At 42.2% G+C, this 24490-nt stretch overlaps 2 protein-coding genes across 3 annotated transcripts in view; one reads left to right on the forward strand and one right to left on the reverse strand.

The window, feature by feature from the left end:
- Window positions 1–16323, forward strand: part of tyk2 (tyrosine kinase 2) — a 51634-nt gene extending 35311 nt beyond the window's left edge. Inside the window, exons 19-24 of the mRNA XM_063011992.1 lie at window positions 1325–1517; window positions 2687–2805; window positions 2901–3073; window positions 4861–4978; window positions 9472–9582; window positions 13621–16323. Coding sequence (XP_062868062.1) covers window positions 1325–1517; window positions 2687–2805; window positions 2901–3073; window positions 4861–4978; window positions 9472–9582; window positions 13621–13764 — 858 coding nt within the window. The 3' untranslated portion in view covers window positions 13765–16323. The remainder of the gene's footprint in view (window positions 1–1324; window positions 1518–2686; window positions 2806–2900; window positions 3074–4860; window positions 4979–9471; window positions 9583–13620) is intronic.
- Window positions 16324–19501: 3178 nt separating this feature from the next.
- Window positions 19502–24162, reverse strand: LOC134330762 (zinc finger MYM-type protein 1-like). 2 transcript variants are annotated; one of them, XM_063012013.1, is made up of 2 exons: window positions 23980–24162; window positions 19502–21788 (listed from the first exon to the last, which is right to left on the reverse strand). In XM_063012013.1, exon 2 carries the CDS (start codon window positions 21748–21750, stop codon window positions 19627–19629), a length of 2124 nt encoding a protein of 707 aa, XP_062868083.1. In that variant the 5' UTR covers window positions 21751–21788; window positions 23980–24162; the 3' UTR covers window positions 19502–19626. The 2 variants fall into 2 exon arrangements, with proteins under 2 accessions (XP_062868083.1, XP_062868074.1); XM_063012004.1 differs by lacking the exon at window positions 23980–24162 and adding an exon at window positions 22226–22442.
- Window positions 24163–24490: the final 328 nt, after the last annotated feature.

Below are 24490 nucleotides of genomic sequence, written 5' to 3' on the forward strand. Positions count from 1 at the left end.
CTGACCACTGAAGAACAGGGTAAAAGCAGGTTAAAAAAGTATGCAGAGAAACAGATTGACTATAGTCAGTAATTATAGAACTACAAAGTGCGTAGTGTGTAAAACATGACGTTAACATTCTAATAATAAATAATCCCTCTAACAACTATAAGGAGCTGATAAGGGGTAGGGTCTCCATTGGCGTCCAGATTTTTGTGGATCCCTGATTGCATTCAAGGAAGGTATATTTGCTCCTCACATGCCCTCCAATGTGTGTGCATTCCTAGCAGACCCCTTCTTTACACCCGTGCTTCTGCACAGACGCCTCTATCTGCTAACCAGGGTCCTTGCACAGCGTTTGAAGACCCCACCCACATAGTCCTGTCACTTCCCCAACCCAGCAGACATGTTGGCCAGTTTGTCTGCTGCAGGCACTGCCAATTGTGCCCCTTAGATGACGCCCAGCCGACCGGTAGCAGAGCCGAGACTCGAACCGGGGTGTTCAGAATCCCGATTTAGCGCACTCCATTTGTCTTCCGCTGCTGAGAGATAACCGATTGCCGATCCAAGGAGAGCACGTCGCTGTACACGCACAGACGTCTCTTCCGCCAATCAGGGTCCTTACACAGCACATGAATACCCACCCACCCACACATAGTCCGGCCCCCACCGTGCAGATACGGTGGCCAATTAATTAGTATCTGCTACAGGCACGGCCAATTAGTATCTGCTACAGGCACTGCCAATTGTACCTGCCAGATGGCACCCAGCCAACCAGTGGCAACGCTGAGTTTCGAACCGAGGAGTTCAGAATCTCGGTGCTGCTGTACTAGCGGAATATCCCTCTTAAATACTTTTTTGACCCAATGGGCACGAATGTCCAGAAACATGTTTCAATATCTTGTAAAAAACCTTCAGGACAAGTGGAGGCTGTTATAGCTGCATGTGGTTTGGATTGCTTTAAGTCAGTGGTCCCCTACCACAGGGCCGCGGACAGGTACTGGTCTGTGAGTCATTTATTACCGGGCTGCACAGAAAGAATAAATAATTAGAGATCGCTACAAGAGCAATTAAATTTACAATACTCTTCGGGTGTTATTGTCTCCAATCACCACTAGGTGGGAGCAGCGTCTCGTTGCATGGAAAAAAAACTCAGGGTTCCCACCGATTTTTTCATTCTATAGTTCTTCTATTTTAAATCCCCCCCGCCCCCACCGGTCCGGCCTTATATGAAACCGGTCCGTAGTGCAAAAAGGTTGGGAACTGCTGATTTAAGTCATTTAGTGTATTAAACAATTATAGATAATTGTATTTTTTACTTGAACTGTGTCCTGTGGCTCTTCAGGGTCACTTTGGGAAGGTGATGCTGTATGTGTACGATCCTGCTAACGATGGCACTGGAGAGTATGTGGCAGTAAAGACGCTCAAGCAAGAGGGTGGCAGTTACCTCCATGCCTCATGGATGAAGGAGATTGAAATCCTGAAATCGCTCTACCATGTCAACATTGTCAAGTACAAAGGCTGTTGCACAGAACTGGGTAAGTTTTCCAGTCATGTGATGCATGGATTTCACCATGGTAATAGAGCAGCATGACTTCCAATATATTCTAATATATAGAGAGGTTCATACATCTGTGTTATTATATATTTTAAACATCCCGTAGAATAGTAGACATTGCTTTACAGCGATTTTTAATGGCTGTTAGATGACTAATTTTTTTTTAACCCAATCTAAGGGGAAAACAGCATAAACTACTTGCTACTGGCCACAATTAGGACTACTGTGGCCTACAGTAAAGTGTACGAGAAACCTGCTCATTTTACCTGCATAGACCTGGCACTCTGTATGCACTGCTACCAAGTCTTGTCTATATACTGTTCTAACCAGTGTTTTTCTAGTGCACTGGTTCTATACTTCTGGCACTGCATTTTTTTTACTGTAATAGCTCCTGACCAGCACAAGCAGTGTTCCTTTCTCCTCTTTTTCTTGCTAACCCACGCCCCCTCCGACACGTGGGCAGCAGCCGTATGCATTTTTTCACCTGCGCTAGGTGAGTGCTAATGCAGATCAGCCCTGTGTACGAAGAGACACACCCTGATGAACGCACTCTTCCCCGCCCCTGTGCAGGCGCCATCAATCAGCCAGCAGAGGTCGTAGTTGCATCAGTTACGAGGAGACCCTATCCGTCTTACTACTACCCCACCCCTATATGAACAACAGGCCAATCGTTGTTCATGTGGATCGATACGATGTATTCGATATCTCAGATCCGGTGTGCTAGCGTGTGTTTTACCGCGGTGCCACCTGAGCTGCCGAAATCCATGTTGTTTTTGATTTTGAAGAAATATAGCAGTGAAGACACTCTGGTGCATAGGCATCAGTGCGTGAATTCGAAAGGTTAAGACCCCTCTAGGCCGTTGCAATAGCAGACATTCAGTGTGACAAATACACAACAACAGAGGTCATCATTAAGAGTCAATAAGTTACTGATTACAGCACTGTAAATACTTGTTTTCTCGCATCCCAACACCTGGTGTAGTGGAGATCACAAGCTGCCCCTTTTGCACCTGTCTGTTCATGGACTAATTGCTATAATGAAGCTATTTGTGTCCCTTAAATGAGTGTCAGGAAGGTCATTCAGCATAATACTGTCTGAAACTCAGATGATGGTTGTAAATGTGTATCTGTGTGCTAATGGTATTGCAGGTGGGCAGGTGGTGCAGCTAATCATGGAGTACCTTCCACTGGGCAGCCTTCGGGAGTACCTGGTCAAACACAGGCTGACTATCACTCAGAATCTGCTCTACGCTCAACAGATTTGCCAGGTAAACACAAAGATTTGGTGATTATTACTGGTTTAATGACACATAATACCTTGACCTTTCACGGTCATCATCGCCTTGTGTTTGCTGTCCTATAGGGGATGGATTACCTGCACTCGAAACGGTACATCCATCGTGATTTGGCAGCTCGTAATGTTTTGGTGGAAAACGAGGGAGTGGTAAAGATTGGTGACTTTGGATTGACAAAATACGTGCCTGAGGGAGAGATCTACTACAGAGTTCGGGAGGATGGCGACAGCCCTGTGTTTTGGTTAGTATAACTGATCGGATGAGGGTCAGTGAGTGTCCTGTATCTTATGGTGTCTTACTCTCAGCTACCCTTTGTAGGTACATTTAATGGTGGACAGGTGTTAGCATGGGCACTTTGTCTGGCCTGCCCCTACTCAGCCCAGTACACAGAAGGGATTGATGTACTATGTTGTGACACGCTCTGTTGATCTCCAGTATTAAAATGGTCTGCGATTTGGGGCACAGTCGCCCTGCTGTTGGCCCAGACATCATGGCATTGATCCTCCTATGGAATGGAAGGTCTTGGCTATCCAACACAGTGGGTCTGTCCAAAAACCTAGTGAGCTGCCTTGCTGCCTACTGCCTACCTAGGTAAAGGTGGTAAGAAAAATCCAAAGGGTGCAGCAAATATACTGTGAAGCTGCCTAATACATAATTAATCATGTATCTAATCTCACCACTGATGAGATCTCAAGCTTATCGAATCTTTTCGACCTGGACAGGCGTCCAACAGACCGGGTTGGCATTGTCTGAGGAAGGGAGGTCGACAGGGGTCCTCATTGCTGCTTTAGATGCAGTCTCTGTTAGCTGGTTGAGGCACCTGCGGAGGTAGTTTGGTTTTTGCTACGTATGATGTTTTATCACCACGTCTTCTCTCCCATATAAGTTTTTAAAAAGAAGTTAGATGCACAGAAATGAGACACCTTGAAGTTAATAATAATACATTTTGCCGCTCAGGTGGCACAGCGGTAAAGTACGCCAGCGCACCAGAGTTGGGGTTGCGAATATCATATTGAATCACAGCTCTGCCTTCTGACTGGGCTGGGTGGCAGCATGAACAACGATTGGCTGTTGTTCAGGGTTAGAGGGTAGGAAAGTCGGATCATAGGTCCTCATAACTGGTGCAACTGCGAAACCTGCTGGCTGACTGATGGCACATGCACAGGGCTGAGGAATAATGCTGATGGGGGTGTGGCCCTCCGTACACAGTGCCCGTCAAGTGTATGAACTCGACTCGTGCAGGTGAAAAATGCAGTCTGTACTGACTGTACGTGCCGGATGGGACGTATGTCAGTTGAGAGGCATCCTCAGTCAGCGGTGAAGGGTCGAATGAGTATAGAGGACGCAGTCAGGGTAATTGGACACGACTAGAAAAGGGGAGAAAATTGGGGGAAGAAAAAAATTAATTAATGAAATAATAAATTTTTAATAATAATAATGCATTTTATTTGTAATGCACTTTACATTTGATACATAATCTCAAGGTGCCACAAAATAAAAGACATCACTACAAAAAATAATAAATAAGCAATTTAAAAGATCACTACATTAATTAAAATTACTCATAAGTTCTGCTAAAAGAAAGGATTTGAGTCTCTTTGTAAAAGTCCCAACCCACTGTGGTACCCTTAAATGGTCAGGGAGGGCATTCCAAAGGTGAGGGGCAGCAGAACAGAAGGCCCGATCACCCATGGTACTGAGCTTGGTTCTTGGGGGGAATTTGTAGCGTGGAGGTTTGTGTGGTGAGCGGTTCTTTCAGATAGGTGGGAGCATATCCATAAATACACTGGTGAGTGAGGAGGGAGATCTTGTATTCAATCCTGACCGAGACCCGGGGAGCCAGGGAAGAGAACGGAGAATAGTGCTCATATTTTCGCACTCTCATCAGGATCCTAGCGGCGCTGTTCTGAATGCACTGTAATCTCTGAAGACTTTCTTGGTAGTGAAGGACAACATTATTTTTGAAACCCTTACCACATATTGATTATTTTTCTGATGGTTGTGTATACGTTCTTGTTTATTTTTCAGGTACGCCATCGAGTGTCTGAAGGAAAGCAAATTTTCTTTCTCCTCCGATGTCTGGTCTTTTGGCGTCACACTTTATGAGATTCTGACACGCTGTGACCAACGTCAGAGTCCACCCACGGTGAGAGACCACCAAAACCCCCCACCCCCTTCACAGTCCACTCTTGTTGTTATGGAAAATTATGATCAGAGGTGGAAAGTATCAAAAGTGCAGCACTTTGCTGCAAATAGTTATAAAAGTGTTAGCAGACTTAATACAATGTTCATACTTTCTTCTGGGCACATTTTGAAAGTAGACCTAGTACTCTAATACAAAACCAGTTCAAGGTGCGCCGGTCTATATTCATATTGCTCTGATTGTTGCAAACAAGGCAGAAATACGTATAAGATGTGGTCACAGTAACCGTATCATGAAACAAAAACCATGGGCATTGATATGGACTTCTGGAAATGCTTTTCCCATGATTTTGGAGTGTGTCTAGAGGAATTTGTGCCCATTCAGTCGAAAGAGCAGTTGTCAGGTCAGGCACCGATGTTGTTACGAGTTGGTCCTCTGTATCACCGATTTAATATGTGAGGAAACTCAATATTTAGTAAAGTTGTCCACATACTTTTGGCTATGTTGTGGATCTCAAACGATATTGGAAAACAAAGGAGAACATGCCAGACTCTTCTAAAGGCAAAAATGGAAAATCCATGTTGTCCATATTGTTGTGCAGCATCCCACTGCATAACATTTTATTCATTTATTCATTGTCTGTTTTACCACGCTTTGTCCTATTCGTGGTCACTGTGCGAAAGGCAGGAAACACCCCTGATAGGTTGCCAGTTCACACACTTTTTACACAATTTTTAGTACCTCCAATTAACCTGACTGCGTGTCTTGGAACTGTGAGAGGAAACCGGAGCATCTGGAGGAAATCCACTGTCATGTCTGTGTAGACACTTGGCCGGCCTATAGCGCTGCTGAGATTCGACCCGGACTGTTGGGCTAGCATAATAGACTGCTGCACCACCCGAGTGCCCAACAGTAATCTTTGCCACATTCAACAGGGTGCCATTCAGGGCCGGCGCTAGGGGGGGGGCTGAGGGGGGTATTGCCCCCCAAAATTGTGTCTTTGCCCCCCCAAGCACAATGCAAGCAACGGCTATTTTTAAAATTATCTCTGAACCAATCACAAAAATGCATTTTGTTTTACAGTGTGAAGATATTTCCTTGCTTATTCCTGATTGGCTCTTTGAGTCATATAAAAATCGGCAGACTGCCCCAAACAGTTCAGTTCGGCAGTATATGTTCTGTTAGTGTGAGCGAGAGGCAGGTATACTGGTAAACACTTTTTTTTTACAGAATTAGTATTCTTTTGTTTTCTTTATATTTTAATTTCCCAATAATATAAATATTCTCACTCATTCCTATTTCCACGTTTGAATATTCTCAGTCTGTGTGTAGGTACATTTGTCAGCTTTGACTTAAATTTGTATTAAAGCCTTTCAAGAAATAGAGTTGTTCTATTAGTAATGGCAATTTAATTAAGGGGGCGTATTAAAATGAAATACAATTAGATAATCTTTTTTCTCCATTTACATAATCAACATGTATTTTTTAATCATTGGGTTTGAAGTTTAAGTTCGAAAACATGCATTTTTATTTCTTTACCTCATACATCACTTTAAGCCAGTATCAATTGCTTGGCTGTCATCATTCATGCACAAATCAAGCCTTGAATATATTTCTGGCTTCAAAAACATGACTATCAACATGCCCCCTCATTAGGTTTTACTGCCCCCCCAAGCAAAGCAGTCCAGAACCGGGGCTGGTGCCATTTGATCGTAGGGCATCACACACTCACACATTCAACTACTTACACATAGATGTGAATTAGAACAGCCAGTCCACCTACTGGGTGCTTTTGGAAGACGGAAGGAACCTTGGGTACTCTGAATCACTAGAGCGAAAATTTGACCTAGTGTACATTTAAAGGTCAACAATATCCCTGTTAAAAATATTTCTGCATGCCCGCTCAGGTGGCGCAGCGGTAAAATACGCTAGCACACCAGAGCTGGGATTTCGAATACATCGTATCGATTCTCAGCTCTGCCATCTGGCTGGGCTGGGCGGCTACATATACAACGTTTGGCTGTTGTTCATCCTGGGAGGGATAACTAATAACTAGGGATGTAACGATTCACCACAATACAGTTAATAACCGATTAAAAAATTCCACGATTCAAATCGATTTCACATGTAAAATGAATCGATATTCACTTTAAACAGCAGGGGGCGCTGGCGCTGTACACCTCGCCTTGATGACGTCACTGGCGCTATACGCCTGGTTGCCAAATTCAGGATTTTTCAGCCAAATTTGGCTTAATTCAAAATTGTTTTGCATAGTTTGTACCTACCTCAGAAATAAAAGGGCATTCATTATTTAGATAAATGAAAGATAATCGCAAATATGGTATTTTGTTTTCTTTTTTTAAGAAAAAATCGCATCGTAATCCCAGTATCGTGAATCGCATCGTATCGTGGGTAGAGTGTATCATTACATCCCTACTAATAACTGATGCAATTACGACCTCTGCTGGATGATTGATGGCATCTGCACAGAGTAGAGGAATAATGCTGATCAGGGTGTGGCTCTCCGTGCACAAGGCTGATTGGCATGAGAACTCACCTCATGCAGGTAAAAAGATGCAGTCGGGTACTGCTTACGTGTCAGAGGGGGCATGTGTCAGTTCAAATCTCAGCAGAGCCACCGACCTGACTGATTGGCCACACAAACACAATTGGCCGTGTTTGAGGGTGGAAATTCGCGCGAAACTTCCCGCTGCTGCTGTGATATGCAATTTCCGGGACTGGTCAGGGACTCACATTGAGCCTTCTGTGTGGGAACCCAGCACTGACAGGTAATAAGATGCCGCTGCAGATTGGACACTTGTTGGAGGGCGGTGTGGTGATTCAGCTCTCCTTGATCAGATAGAGGGCTGGACATCCACAATTGGAAATTGATAATGACTACATTGGGAAATATTAGTACTTTCTGCCTCCTCTGATTATAATTCCTGTTGTTACATTTGATTACTTTAATATGTCCAGCAGGGGCCAAAAGTCCTACACCACTACTGAAAATGCTTTTATATTGCTTGTACACATTTAATTGTACACACATCATATTATCAGCCAAACAATTTAGTGAAAATGTCAGAATTTATTTTATTCTGGTATGACTGTATTGACAATAGACGAACAATAAATAACTTAAGCTTTCAATAAGTAGATCTAATGCACATGCTTAAAGTTTGAAGTAGGGATGCATCGATACCATTTTTTCCCAACCGAGTACGAGTACAAGTACATGTATTTTTGTACTCGCCGATACCGATACCTATTTAGAATGATGCAATCTGGAGCATTATGGAATAGTGTAGTTTTTAGTGTAAAAACAGTTAGTGGAACAGTTGCTTGGGTTGCCATCACTAATTGTAAAAAAAAATTAGCCATCATTGAGAAAGCTTCTGACAAGCTAACATAAACGTTCATTAATAAACGCACGTAATTAACGTTGTGCACATCATACATGCGATGCGATTCTGCTGATTGAAATATTTACTTTAAAAAGATAATACAGTCCGATCCCATCTGAGCCGATTCTATCAGCACATACATTTGTGGTTCACCTCGGTAAATCGTAAACGACTCTGAGTCGGCTCCCGCTCTGTGGTAAAAACCAGTATAATTAAGCCTGAGCTTTATAATGTAAGCGAGTCACACAAAATGTTCTGTAGTATTTGGTGTTTATTTACAACCGCATCATTTATTATAACAGTAAACACGGAGAGATGACTGAGAAAAGAAACTTACGCTGCGCTGAAAATGAGTCGACTCCTGAATCACTTGTATCGACACTGTGAACAGAGTATTAAAGACACACACACGTCCTATAACAGCGGTCGCTGCTTTTGCAACCGGTTATCTTCGCTGTTAGCTCTATTTTGAAGTTTTTTTTTTCTTCAAACGGAACTAAATAACATTAAACGTGCGTGTGAGCGTGGTCAGTGAGAATAATTCAATCTGTCTCCCGTGGGTGAAAAATGAATTGCTTTAGTTTTAGAAGTAAAAAAATCTCGTAATGTCACGCCCCCCCGGTCAGGCACTCGCGCCCCACAGGTTGAAAATCCCTGCGTTAACGCAGCAACGTGCACTAGGTACACGGTATCGGATGTTTAGTATCGGAGCCTCGTTTGCGAGTACGAGTACGAGTTAATGAGCGCGGTATCGGGCTAATACCCGATACTAGTATCGGTACTCATGCATCTCTAGTTTGAAGCATCAGCTTCTATGGAAATTAAAATACTCAAGAAAATCACAAAAGAACTGACAGTTTCACAATTGTGCTTCATTGCTTTTTAGTAGTTTTAAATACTAATTGGTTTTTAAACATACAATGTTTTATTCAATCCGTTATACTGATTATATGATTTGTATTGACAACATTGTGTTACATGTGAGAAAAATGTCACTAGTGCTCTCTGACTTTTGTCCGCCATAATAGCAATACATATACATGTACATATACATAGTACATGAACGTTTGCTTGCTTGCTTGCTTTCAGAAATACGTTGAGATGATGGGGATGGTTCAAGGACAGATGACGGTGATGAGACTGATTAATCTTCTGGAGAATCACAGGCGATTGCCATGCCCGCAGAACTGCCCACGAGAGGTAGAGTAATAGACAGGCATTTCTATATACAGTGGTACTATATATACAAGGTATTTTTTCCCATAAGGATGTATGGGAAACCTCGTAATGTGTTTCATGGCCCCGTGGAACTGCATATATTTTAGGCTAATGTAAAATAATGGTGTTGTTTTTGACACTTTTACACTGAAAATAACAGCAATACACTATATTGCCAAAAGTATTCTCTCACCCATCCAAATCATTGAATTCAGGTGTTCCAATCACTTCCATGGCCACGTTTGTTCACATGAAAATCTTCTTCCCCTTAAAGCTTCTTTAAGCGTCCAAAAAGGTGGAAATCAGATGGCACTAAATCCGAACTATAAGCTCTCTTATAGGCTGCATCCAAAATCGCATACTTAAACAGTACGTACTAAATTGGAGGCAGTGCGCACTGCTCGGCCAGTAAAGCAGTACACTCATTCAGTACACAAGTGTGCAGTACTATGTCCGCATGACGTCACATCACCGCAGTTATAACAATTTTATAAAAAACAGACAAAATGAATTCTGTCGTTCTCCACAAAGCTACTCATAACGTTATTTAGATTTGTATTTAATCATAACATTTTTACTCGGCTTTCTGCCATTTTTCTTCTTCGCTACAAACACCTTTGCAGCTCCAGTTGTATTATGGGATAGATTATTGGACTGCAAGTGTGCTATGTTTGCATACTCAGAATTGGCTGCCCAGGCAGTAGGTCATCCGGGGACTTTCCGCGTACTGTTTAATGAATACTACATATTCGGACACACTGACCGCTCTCACGCACTGCTTTCGCGTACTGTTTAATGAATACTACATATTCTGACACACTGACCGCTCTCACGCACTGCTTTCGCGTACTGTTTAATGAACACTACATATTCAGACACACTGACCGCTCTCACGCACTGCTTTCGCGTACTGTTTAATGAACACTACATATTCGGACACACTGACCGCTCTCACGCACTGCTTTCGCGTACTGTTTAATGAATACTACATATTCGGACACACTGACCGCTCTCACGCACTGCTTTCGCGTACTGTTTAATGAACACTACATATTCGGACACACTGACCGCTCTCACGCACTGCTTTCGCGTACTGTTTAATGAATACTACATATTCTGACACACTGACCACTCTCACCCACTGCTTTCGCGTACTGTTTAATGAATACTACATATTCTGACACACTGACCGCTCTCTTGCACTGCTTTCGCGTACTGTTTAATGAATACTACATATTCGGACACACTGACCACTCTCACGCACTGCTTTCGCGTACTGTTTAATGAATACTACATATTCAGACACACTGACCACTCTCACGCACTGCTTTCGCGTACTGTTTAATGAATACTACATATTCAGACACACTGACCACTCTCACGCACTGCTTTCGTGTACTGTTTAATGAATACTACATATTCTGACACACTGACCGCTCTCACGCACTGCTTTCGCGTACTGTTTAATGAATACTACATATTCGGACACACTGACCGCTCTCTTGCACTGCTTTCGCGTACTGTTTAATGAATACTACATATTCGGACACACTGACCACTCTCACGCACTGCTTTCGCGTACTGTTTAATGAATACTACATATTCAGACACACTGACCACTCTCACGCACTGCTTTCGCGTACTGTTTAATGAATACTACATATTCAGACACACTGACCACTCTCACGCACTGCTTTCGTGTACTGTTTAATGAATACTACATATTCTGACACACTGACCGCTCTCACGCACTGCTTTCGTGTACTGTTTAATGAATACTACATATTCGGACACACTGACCGCTCTCACGCACTGCTTTCGCGTACTGTTTAATGAATACTACATATTCTGACACACTGACCACTCTCACGCACTGCTTTCGCGTACTGTTTAATGAACACTACATATTCGGACACACTGACCGCTCTCACGCACTGCTTTCGCGTACTGTTTAATGAACACTACATATTCGGACACACTGACCGCTCTCACGCACTGCTTTCGCGTACTGTTTAATGAACACTACATATTCGGACACACTGACCGCTCTCACGCACTGCTTTCGCGTACTGTTTAATGAATACTACATATTCGGACACACTGACCGCTCTCACGCACTGCTTTCGCGTACTGTTTAATGAATACTACATATTCTGACACACTGACCGCTCTCTTGCACTGCTTTCGCGTACTGTTTAATGAATACTACATATTCGGACACACTGACCACTCTCACGCACTGCTTTCGCGTACTGTTTAATGAATACTACATATTCAGACACACTGACCACTCTCACGCACTGCTTTCGCGTACTGTTTAATGAATACTACATATTCAGACACACTGACCACTCTCACGCACTGCTTTCGTGTACTGTTTAATGAATACTACATATTCTGACACACTGACCGCTCTCACACACTGCTTTCGCGTACTGTTTAATGAATACTACAAATTCGGACACACTGACCGCTCTCACGCACTGCTTTCGCGTACTGTTTAATGAATACTACATATTCTGACACACTGACCGCTCTCACGCACTGCTTTCGCGTACTGTTTAATGAATACTACATATTCGGACACACTGACCGCTCTCTTGCACTGCTTTCGCGTACTGTTTAATGAATACTACATATTCGGACACACTGACCACTCTCACGCACTGCTTTCGCGTACTGTTTAATGAATACTACATATTCAGACACACTGACCACTCTCACGCACTGCTTTCGCGTACTGTTTAATGAATACTACATATTCAGACACACTGACCACTCTCACGCACTGCTTTCGTGTACTGTTTAATGAATACTACATATTCTGACACACTGACCGCTCTCACACACTGCTTTCGCGTACTGTTTAATGAATACTACAAATTCGGACACACTGACCGCTCTCACGCACTGCTTTCGCGTACTGTTTAATGAATACTACATATTCTGACACACTGACCGCTCTCACGCACTGCTTTCGCGTACTGTTTAATGAATACTACATATTCGGACACACTGACCGCTCTCTTGCACTGCTTTCGCGTACTGTTTAATGAATACTACATATTCGGACACACTGACCACTCTCACGCACTGCTTTCGCGTACTGTTTAATGAATACTACATATTCAGACACACTGACCACTCTCACGCACTGCTTTCGCGTACTGTTTAATGAATACTACATATTCAGACACACTGACCACTCTCACGCACTGCTTTCGTGTACTGTTTAATGAATACTACATATTCGGACACACTGACCACTCTCACGCACTGCTTTTGCGTACTGTTCAGTATGGAAGTATGCGATTTCAGACCCAGCTTCCAACCATAATATAAAAGATCCCTCGCATTATTTATACATTTCAAGTTCTTAAAATACAGAAGTGATCCTAACTGACCTAAAAGAGGGAATGTGTATTAGTATTAAATGTCAGAAATAGTCAAACTAATTGAATAAAATAAATGTGACTAAGGTGTATGTAATCTTATTACTTCAACTGTATCTGTTTAAAACGGGGGGAATCTCATCTGTATTCCTTGAGCTACCTTTTCATGATGAAATCAATACCTTGTAGTTTTGCCACTACACTGATCATTAGGAGTGGAGTCAGACACTGTTTTCTCCCTGCATCTTACTGACACTGATGTCATTGGTCCCCATTCACATTATTTTAATTGAAAATGCTGCCCGGGCGGCACGGTGGCTCAGTGGGTAGCACTGTCGCCTCACAGCAAGAAGGTCCTGGGTTCGATCCCCATGTGGGGCTGTCCGGGTCCTTTCTGTGCGAAGTTTGCATGTTCCCCCCTGTGTTTGGGTGGGTTTTCTCCGGGAGCTCCAGTTTCCTCCCACAGTCCAAAGACATGCAGTCTGGTTAATTGGAGATACAAATTTGTCCATGACTGTGTTTGATAATAAACTTACAAGTAATTACAGTTCTGTCATGAATGTAATCAAAGTGTGTAAAACATGATGTTGAAATGCTAATAAATAAATAAATTCTGCCCTGACTTTAGGTGTACTCGCTAATGGAGCAGTGCTGGGACTTCACGCCGTCACAGCGTCCAACGTTCAAAACCCTCGCTGATGCCTTGGAGGAGATTCGCCGAACGTACGAGCAGGAACCCACCGTGCGGCTCGCGCAGATCAACCCTCGCTGACCACTTTCCCATATTCGCCAGGTGAGGTGTTCGTGTCGACAGCATCGCTTACAGAACAGACAGTGAGAAATCGAGCCGTCTGCTTTTCAAGTGCCACTGTGTTCGTGTACAATCTGATCGAGGAAAGAAATCGTACAGTGCTGGAATATTGTTGTATCACGCTGTGACTATAAGTGTATTGTAAATAGACATGCTGTTATTTTATCTTGTTAGTGTATTGTTTTTGTATTTGTTGGGCCTTAATACACACTTTTTTCTTTTTTAGCATTTTCAGAATGAATGAACTGACTAGCAATGTAAACCAAAGGTGGTAAAATGTTCTAAAAGGGCTTAAAAGTTATGACTTTTGCAAAAGCACCTTATTTTAATTACCTGAAATATCGGTGATGTTTGTGATCTTTCAACTTTCCCCAGAGAATGTTTTATTCTATTTATTTTCCTATTTTATAAAACAGATTTGTATCTTCAATTTGGGAAGAATACTCTCAACATATTCACTGAATTCTCATGATTTACTGTAGACATGCTCTTGATCTTAAACATTAACTTTAATAATTGAACCTGCATTTAGTAGTGGTTTTGTAAATTAAAAATATTCATACCTTCATTTATTCATTCACTTTTTTCTGCTCAGTGTATTTTGAACATTGGGCGCCAGTCCGTACAGTCATTCAAACCTAAAAGTGTGTAAGGAAATTAGAACACAGAGGAAACCCATGCTGTTACTGAGAGAACATGCAAATCTCCTCATAGACGATGAAAGTAAACTACTAATTTGGCAGGAAAAGCTTACACTTAGCAGCACTTTGACAGTTGGTAAAATTTACTACCATCAGATGGCATTTTATCTACACTATATTGCCAAAAGTATTCGCTCGTCTGCCTTCACACGCATATGAACTTGAGTGACTCCCATTATTAATCCATAGGGTTTAATATGATGTCGGCCACCCTTTGCAGCTATAACGGCTTCAACTCTTCTGGGAAGGCTTTCCACAAGGTTTAGAGTGTGTTTATGGGAATTTTTGACCATTCTTCCAGAAGCACATTTGTGGCTTGAGTTGCTGTCGTTCCCAATCGCTTCCACTTTGTTATAATACCACTGACAGTCGACTGTGGAATATTTAGTAGTGAGGAAATTTCACGACTGGACTTGTTGCACAGGTGGCATCCAATTCACTGAGCTCCTGAGAGTGACCCATTCTTTCACAAATGTTTGTAGAAGCAGTCTGCATGCCTAGGTGCTTGGTTTTATACACCTGTGGCCAGGCCATGGAAGTGATTGGAACACCTGAATGCAATGAATTCGATGAGCGAGTTAATGCAATACTATATTTTGGCAATATAGTGTATATTCAGTTCAAGGTAGATTTTGAAACTGTAGTATCCCAAATAGTAATGATATATAACTATATAGAACTATATTATACATACTACTATACTGTACACCGATTAGGCATAACGTTATGACCACCTTCCTAATATTGTGTTGGTCCCCCTTTTGCTGCCCCATACGCAACAAACTGTGATGCACTGTGTATTCTGACACCTTTCTATCAGAACCAGCATTAACTTCTTCAGCAATCTGAGCTACAGTAGCTCATTTGTTGGATTGGACCACACGTTCTAGCCTTTGCTCCCCACGTGCATCAATGCCACCCATGACCCTGTCGCCGGTTTACCACTGTTCCTTCCTTGGACCACTTTTGATAGATACTGACCACTGCAGACCGGGAACACCCCACAAGAGCTGCAGTTTTGGAGATGCTCTGACCCAGTCGTCTAGCCATCACAATTTGTCCCTTGTCAAACTCGCTCAAATCCTTACGCTCGCCCATTTTTCCTTCTTCTAACACATCAACTTTGAGGATAAAATGTTCACTTGCTGCCTAATATATCCCACCCACTAACAGGTGCAGTGATGAAGATATAATCAGTCTTATTCACTTCACCTGTCAGTGGTCATAATGTTATGCCTATTCAGTGTATATACTACTATAGAATTATAATACAGTGATAATAAATGCAGTTTAATAATACACACCCTGGTGGCTCGGTGGGTAGCACTGTGCCTTACTGCAAGAAGGTCCTAGGTTCAATTCCCAAGTGGAGTGGTCCGGGTCCTTTCTGTGTGGAGTTTGCATGTTCCCCGTGTCTGTGTGGGTTTCCTCCAGGAGCTCCAGTTTCCTCCAACAGTCCAAAGACATGCAAGTGAGGTAAACTGTAGATACAAAATTACCTGTGGTGGTGTTTGACACTGAACTTAAACTGATGAATGATGTGTAACCTGTAACTACCTGTCCTGTCATCAATGTAATCAAAGCGTAAAACATGACGGTAAAATCCGAAAGATAAATAAATCATGCGCATCTACTCCTTACAGGTCAGTGTTTCCCCTTAAGCTGCAGAAATCTCTGTGGTGATGACAGTAAATAAATGCATTTAGTATTTACATACTGATGTTATCCTTTAATCACTGATGTATGTTTTCACTTTGCTTAATCTGATGCAATGCTAAACGTAAACAGATGGTGTTAAATAAATGTCATTTTCTGTTCAGTGTTTCTCTCTCATTTTTTTCAAAAAGGGTTATGAACCAAGTTCAAGCATTTTTACATTGCATAAAGTAAATCATAAATACACCTTATAAAGCATAAATGTCTTATGCTTAACTTGCAGTACAATAAAAATTCATTTATAAAGAAAACGGGATGGGGGAAGGGGGGGCAATTTAGGGCTAGTAATGACATGAAAAAAAACTAAATAATGATGTGTTTACAAAAAGGTGATGTCAACAGGTGATTGTAATCATGGTTTGGTACAAAAGCAACATCCAGGAAAGGCTGAGTACTATTGAGAAAGTTATTAAAATGTTTAAAAACAGTGAACCGGCAAGAAAGATTGGAAGGGATTTGCAGGAGGAATTTCAGTGCGTACAGGCCAAGGGTGCAAGCTTAAGCTGAACGCCTGTGATCTTTGATCCCTCAGACGGCACTGCATCAAGAACCGCCACTCAACAATAGCTGATATAACCACATGGGTGAGGGATTACTTTGTCAAACCTTTGTCAAGCACTACAATACAGAGTTACATGCACAAATGCCACTTAAAACTTTACTGTGCAGAAAAGAAGCCTTAGGTTAACCATGTCCAGAAGCGGGGTCGACTTCACTGGGCTCGGAGGCATCTAGGCTGGACCATCACAGTGGAAACGTGTATAAATCTTTTTTTTGGGAAAAAAAAAAAGGGTGCTGTGTGCTCCGGACCAAAGACGAAAAGGACCATCCAGACTGTTATCAGCAACAAGTCCAAATGCCAGGGTCTGTCATGGTATGGACAGTGAGTGTAGAAACAAGGAGATGGTTTTAATGTTATGGCTGATCGTGTATAGTTTAATAATGAAATTAATAGTTTACATTTTTACATTTGGCAGACTCTGCTTGGGTTTATCTAATGCAGTTTAAAACCAGACAGGAAACCATTTAATTCATTCAGGGTTAGAAGTCTTGCTCAAGGGTCCAACAATGCCCTAAACTCTAAACTTTCTGATCTGTAGTCCAGTATTCCAGAAGTGGGTAGCACTGTCGCCTCACAGCAAGAAGGCCCTGGGTTCGATCCCCAGGTGGGGTGGTCCTGGTCCTTTCTGTGTGGAATTTGCATGTTCTCTTCACGTCTGTTTGGATTTCCTCCCACAGTCCAACGACATGCAAGTAAGGTGAATTGGAAATACTAAATTGTCCATGACTGTGTTCGATATAACCTTGTAAAGTGATTAATCTTGTGTAATGAGTAACTACCGTTTCTGTCATGAATGTAACCAAAGTGTAAAACATGACGTTAAAATCCTAATAAACAAACAAATCCAGAATGTTACCAAATTAAAAACAATTTTTATTTACAGACATTTATATAAGGACCTTAATAGGGAAAAATTTTATTAAAATTATTTACAGTGATTTCATTATGTCAAATTTAGGTACAAGACCTGTCGTTAGGGCCGTGGCCATGAACTGAACATTGGGGTGACCAAATCTACCAGGGAAGATGGGTAAGTTAGTAATTGGTTGAGGTCATGTACAGGAGGTGGCATGGTGGCTTGGTGGCTAGCACTGTCTCCTTACAGAAAGAAGATCCTGGGTTTGATTCCCAGGTGAAGCAGTCCGGGTCATTTCTGTGTAGTTTGCATGTTCTCCCCATGTCTGCATGGGTGGTTTCCTCCCACAGTTCAAAGACATGCAGTCAGCTTAACTGTAGATACACTGCCTGGCCAAAAAAAAGGTCACCACCTGGATTTAACTAAGCAAATAGGTAAGAGCCTCCCATTGGATAATTACTGCATGGGTGATTATGTTTCAGCTGGCAACAAGTTATTTAACCCTAACTGATGCAGTGAGTAGCTTCTCATTTGTTAAACAACCATGTGGAAAGACACATCCTGTGGTCATGGAAAAGATGTTAATCTGTTTCAGAAGGGTCAAATTATTAAAATCGAGTTAAGAACTGTCCAACGCATTATTAAAAAGTGGAAGGACAGTGGGGAAACATCATCTTCGAGGAAGGAATGTGGTCGAAAAAAAAATCTTGAATGATCGTGATCGGCGATCACTTAAACGTTTGGTGAAATCAAATGGTAGAAAAACAACAGTAGAACTCAGGGATATGTTTAATAGTGAATAGAGCATTTCCACACGCACAATGCGAAAGGAACTCAAGGGATTGGGACTAAACAGCTGTGTAGCCTTAAGAAAACCACTTGTCAGTGAGGCTAACCAGCAAAAACGCCTTCAATTTACTAGGGAGCATAAAGATTGGACTCTGGAGCAATGGAAGAAGGTCATGTGGTCTGATGAGTCCAGATTTACCCTGTTCCAGAGTGATGGGCGCATCAGGGTAAGAAGAGAGGCGGCTGAACTGATGCACCCATCATGCCTAGTGCCTACCGTACAAGCCTGTAGGGGCAGTGCTACGATCTGGGGTTGCTGCAGTTGGTCAGGTCTAGGTTCAGCAACGTTATGTGCCCAAAGAATGAGGTCAGCTGACTACCTGAATGTACTGAACGATCCCTGATGGCACGGGCATATTCCAAGATGACAATGCCAGGATTCATCGGGCTCAAATTGTGAAAGAGTGCTTCAGGGAGCACGAGACATCATTTTCACACATGGATTGGCCACCACAGAGTCCAGACCTGAACCCCATTGAGAATCTTTGGGATGTGCTGGAGAAGACTTTGCGCAGTGGTCCAAATCTCCCATCATCAATACAAGATCTTGGGGAAAAATTAATGCAACTCTGGACAGAAATAAATGTTGTGACATTGCAGAAGCTTGTGGAAACGATGCCACAGCGAATGCGTGCCGTAATCAAAGCTAAATATTAGTGTGTGACCTTTTTTTTGGCCAGGCAGTGTATTAAAATCTGTCTGGGTGTGAAAGTGTGTATGTGTGTTTGCAGGGGCGGATCTAGAAAAATATTCATGGGGTGGCGAGAGGGGGGCAGGAATTTTTGAGGGGTGGCAACATATGGCAGACGTATTTATACTGAATTTAATCACAGTTTGATGAGAAATAGTATGTACACACTTCAAAAGGGTCAGAGTGGCAGCGTTGCAGCCAGCATTTGTACAAGAAGAAACTATCCAAAGAAAAACGTACCCATGAAGATCTATGGACTGAGCTGTACTAAGGTGAGCATAAATACACTGTGGAAATAAATGGGTCATGGCACTCAAACAAGGTACTGGACATTGCTTTTATTTTTTACTCGAAACACACATTCTCCCCATTTGTCCCTTAGTAGCTTGAACAGATTTATACTGTATATACGAAAGAGACATTAAAAACAACAACAATAACAACAACACTATAACAGCTGAATGCGGCGATTTCCATTTTGCTCAGCAAAACGCTTAACAAATTTATCTAGGTCTAATGCTTTTGTGCGTTTTGATTCAATGCTGAGTACAGCCAAACTTGATAGTCTCTTTTCTGTCATAGTAGACCGCAAATAAGTCTTTATGAGCCTGAGAGATGAAAAACTTCGTTCACAGGATGCACTGCTCACAGGTAAAACAACTGCTATTTTACACAACCTGAACAACTCATAAAAAACATCCTGGTATGGGTCCAAAAACTGAGTGAACTCCATTAAAGTGGTAGGACTCTCCTTTTCCCCCTTTTTTCTGTCTAGTACTCTTTTTGTCTGATGTAACTCGTGTTTGAGATCCTCAATATTTGAATCATAAGCTTCAGCCAATAACAGAACAGCCTCCTCCCTCAAAAAAGTTGGACTTGACGGATTTAGTGCCTGGACACCCTGCATAATTTGACAATTTGTGTTAGAAAATCTTCTTCCTATTTCTCCAATCATGTTATCCAGAACTGGATAGTACACAGAGACACAAAAGGTGTGTTTGCTATCTGGAACTACATGCTGTCCCAAGGTGGAGTGGATGACAGTATCCTGAAGCACCTTTGCTGTCTGTCTTGGCCTCTTTGGTTTTCGCTGAGTTGTATCAATGTTACTTCGCTGACATAAATCTAGTGTTTCACTCCACATTTCCTCAAAAGACGCTTGACTACGGTACTGGATCAGTGTCTCTTTAAGTGCTTCAATAAGTTCAACAGCCTTGGCATAGTCCACTGTTTTAGACTGGAGCATGTCTGATAAAAATTTGGAGTCACTCAGGACCTTTTTGAACAGAACAAGAGATCCAGCAAAATTCAGATCAATTTGAGCCAATATCCCTCTTGCTTCAACAGCTCTTTGTGGATGGTTCTCAGATGCGATCTCTTCAAGCACCTGTACTATTGCAGGCAACCTGTCCATAACATTGCGACATGCTATGTGCCTACAGGCCCAACGTGTATCACTTAGCTGTTGGAGTTCCCTTGGTGCACCATCAAACATCTCCCGCTGCACTTCCAGCCATTTGTTATGTACATAAGACCCAGACATGAATACATACAGTCGTTCCAATAATGAGAAGAAGTTTCCTGCATCTGCCACACTTTTTACAGCGTCTACTATAACTAAGTTCAAGCAGTGTGCACTACAGTGAACATAGAAGGCATGTTTGGCTACTTCTTTTATTTTTGCTTGAACACCTGCATGTGCCCCGCGCATCACTGCCGCGCCATCATAGCCCTGGCCTACAAGGTTTTTCTTGTACTCCAGCCCATGCTTCTCAAGGAAGCATATAATCTTGTCACTTAAGCTGGCAGCATCCAGGTGTTCTGCCACTTCAAACTCCAGAAAACTCTCATGAACCACACCGTTGTAAAAATATCTCAGAACAAATGATATTTGCTCTTTTTTCTTAACATCTTTAGTTTCATCAACAATAACTGAAAACTGCTTGCTCGTTTTAACTTCCTGGATGATTTCCTCTTTGACCATTGCAGCCAAGCACTCAAGTATTTCATTCTGTATTGTTTTACTGGTGTATTTTGCATTTTTAACTTGTTGTTCAAGTCTTTTTTTAATGATGGGGTTATGGTTACCCAGCAAGTCTAACATAGACAGAAAAACACCCTTTTTTTCTGAGTCGAGAGACTCCCTGTGACCCCGCTGTGCTATGTTTTCTGTGGCTGTTAGAACTAAAATTTCAGCTAATGTTTTAATGTAGTATTGATTTTCAGCCACCTGCTTCTTTTTTTGCTCATCCATTAGTCCAAACATTGAGGTATTTTTATCCATAATTTTCTTGTTCTCTGTCCATGCAAACATTGCATTTACATGGCCTTCAGATCTGGCATGAGAACAGAAACCACTGTCTTTCATTGTAGCCTTTTTCCAGTTACGATAACCCTCGAATGAGGTGAAAACAGTCCTTGGAGCATCGGGGAGGGAAAAATGCCTACAAGCAAAACAGTAAGCTGCATCTTTGGATTGCGAGTATTCTAACCAGGGATGAGATTTGTACCAGTCGCTACGGAAGCTTCTCCTGGCTCCTCCCTGAAGGGTCTTAGGGAAACTCTCTCGCATTGGCTGCACTGGCACCTCACACCTGGACTTGGATACGTCTAGAAGATGGAGGGGAGGAAAGATTCAAACTGCATTACATCTGAACTAATAATACAATATAACAACTAGTAAAAACATAATCAATTTGGAACTGTCATTGATTAGTTATAACTATCAGACTGTGTTAGCACACACTAACATTTTTGCCTGGAGAGTATTTTTAGGTTTATTTGTGTAATTTTGGAATTTAACCTTAGCAATAGATCTAAAATACATTGTACACAAAATATTAAAACTCTGTCCCCATCTCATCACACTTTCACACTTACAAGTTTCCCCAATTATTCATATTTAAGCAAACATGAATATTTATATTTATTTGAAGAAGTCTAAGCAATGTCTCTTAAATACACCTTACAGCAAAATGTCCGTTTTTGTCATTTGTTGTTCTTATTCATATGTAACTTAGTAAACTATGCAGCAACAATTTCCATACCATGTGGACCAACTCGACTGGAGATCGTTGGTGATGGCTCAGGCACTCTCCTTTCCCTTTCACTGTCTGAGCCCTGTGTGTTATCTTGTCTCTCGCTTTCTCCCTCCTCCATATCTTCACCGCTATGGTGTTCTCCTACCTCCTCCTGTCCCTGGTTGCCTTGGCCTATTCTATCTCTGTCACGTTTCTGTTGCCCTCCTCTCTCTCCTTCCACCTTATCCTTCTCTTCTCTCTCTCCTTCCACCTCATCTTTACTGTTTACCTTGCTCAGTTGTTCATTTTCTATTTCTGTCACCTCTCTCTTTGGTGAGAAAAAACTATGTATGCTACCCTTCCTCTTCATTTCTGTAAGATTCAAAGTAACTTTACAATGTTTTCCTTGACAGACGTTGAATCAATATTAGCTTTTATAGCCTACTTTACACAGAACTAACGTCAGACCTAGCTAACATTACATGTTAACAGACATCCCAAGTCTCCTGGAAGTTCCGGGAGTCTCCCGTATATACATAGCGGCTCCCTGATGCCCGCAAGTCAGATAAAATCTCCCGGAATCCAGAACGAGCGGCCAAGAGCACGCACACACAAACACACACGTGCATGCAGGCGACAAACTTTTTTCCCCGATCGCGTATTAAATCCGTTATCTGATAAAGCAATAAGCCACGAGAGGCCGTGCGTTACTGTGATTTTAGCACGGGGATGACGTTTTGGCACGACGCGAAGCAGAGTGCCTAAAACTTCTTTCCCGTGCTAAAATCATAGCAGTAACGCACGGTCTCGAGTGGCTTATTGCTTTTATAAAACGGCGGTCAACATAAAATACAATAAATACAACAATGTTTAATTCATAAATGTATTTATTGTGTATAAACTTACAATAAAGCATTCTTCCGCGACGCAAAATAGTTCGATTAACAGTGTTGCTAGGCAACATGAGGGCGAAAATAACATTAACTTTTTCTATTCAGTGGCGTATTAATATGGAATGATGTAAGGTGGTCCTAGGTGTGCGTTTATCGGGGATTTTACAACGGCTTAGAGCGCGGCTCAGCCAATCAGATTTTAGGACCGGAACTATCCGTTTTATAATACACAATCTAGCGCACTGTGTAGGGAACATAAATCAATTGTCTAATATACTGTCTAGTGCACTAAGTAGGGAACATAAATCCGCTATCTGATATACAATCTAGTGCACTATGTAGGGAACATAATTAATTATGTAATACACTATCTAGTGCACTATGTAAGGAACACAAATCATTATCTAGTTATACTTTCTAGTGCACTATGTAGTGAACATGAATGCGTTATCTAATACACTATCTAGTGCACTATGTAGGGAACATAAATCCGTGATCTGCTATACAATCTAGTGCACTATGTAGGGAACATAAATCTATTATCTTTCACACAATCTAGTGCACTACAGTACACATTAATGTGTTTGTGACGCGAACAGTTAGCTTAGTAGCTCAGTTAGCAGCTCCTAAAAGTTCTGTTATCACCCATATACTTTCATGTGTGCAGAGGCTTTTTTAGCTTTTTTTTGGGGGGCTTGGGGGGTCGGGGTCGAGGTCCGGGGGTACCTCACTGAAATTAGTTTTTGCAACTTGGGATGTCTGTGTATAGTTAGCGAAATAACGTTCTTCAACCTGATTTTTATCATCTCAAAATCAGCATCGCAACTATACTAGCACTGTGCTTTAATTATAATTTAATTTCTTGATAGACAGTTACTCAGTTTTTACCTCTTTCCTCCCGTGTCTCCTTTCCTCGCGACTCCTGGCTCCCTCGCTTCGCGCCAATCTGACGCACCGCGCCTCTCTGACGTTATCTCGTGCAGCGTTCACTGCAGTCGGACATTGGAGATTCGCGCTCGTAAATGTCAAATTGGCCATAACTTTTCTTTTAATTCGTTGCTGCCAACTGGGGTGGCAGCAGGGGTGGCAAGGCTTTCTTTTAGGGTGGCATGTGCCACCCTATGCCACCCCGGTAGATCCGCCCATGTGTGTTTGCCCTGTGATGGACTGTCGACCTATCTTTCGCCTAGTGAATCAGACCCACCGCACCGCGACCCTGAATAGAATAAAGCGTGGTAAAACAGACAATGAATGGATGATTCACACACGGACGGTCAGGTGGACTAGGGTCACTATTAGCTGCTGACCAGAGTATTTCAGTACAAAACAACTCATGGCAACCCTGCATTTGGAGGATTTAAAATGACCACGTGATCAAAGAGCTCCGCCTCGGACGCTG

Source organism: Trichomycterus rosablanca, chromosome 2 (genome assembly GCF_030014385.1).
Source record: "Trichomycterus rosablanca isolate fTriRos1 chromosome 2, fTriRos1.hap1, whole genome shotgun sequence".
Classification (NCBI taxonomy): Eukaryota; Metazoa; Chordata; class Actinopteri; order Siluriformes; family Trichomycteridae; genus Trichomycterus; species Trichomycterus rosablanca.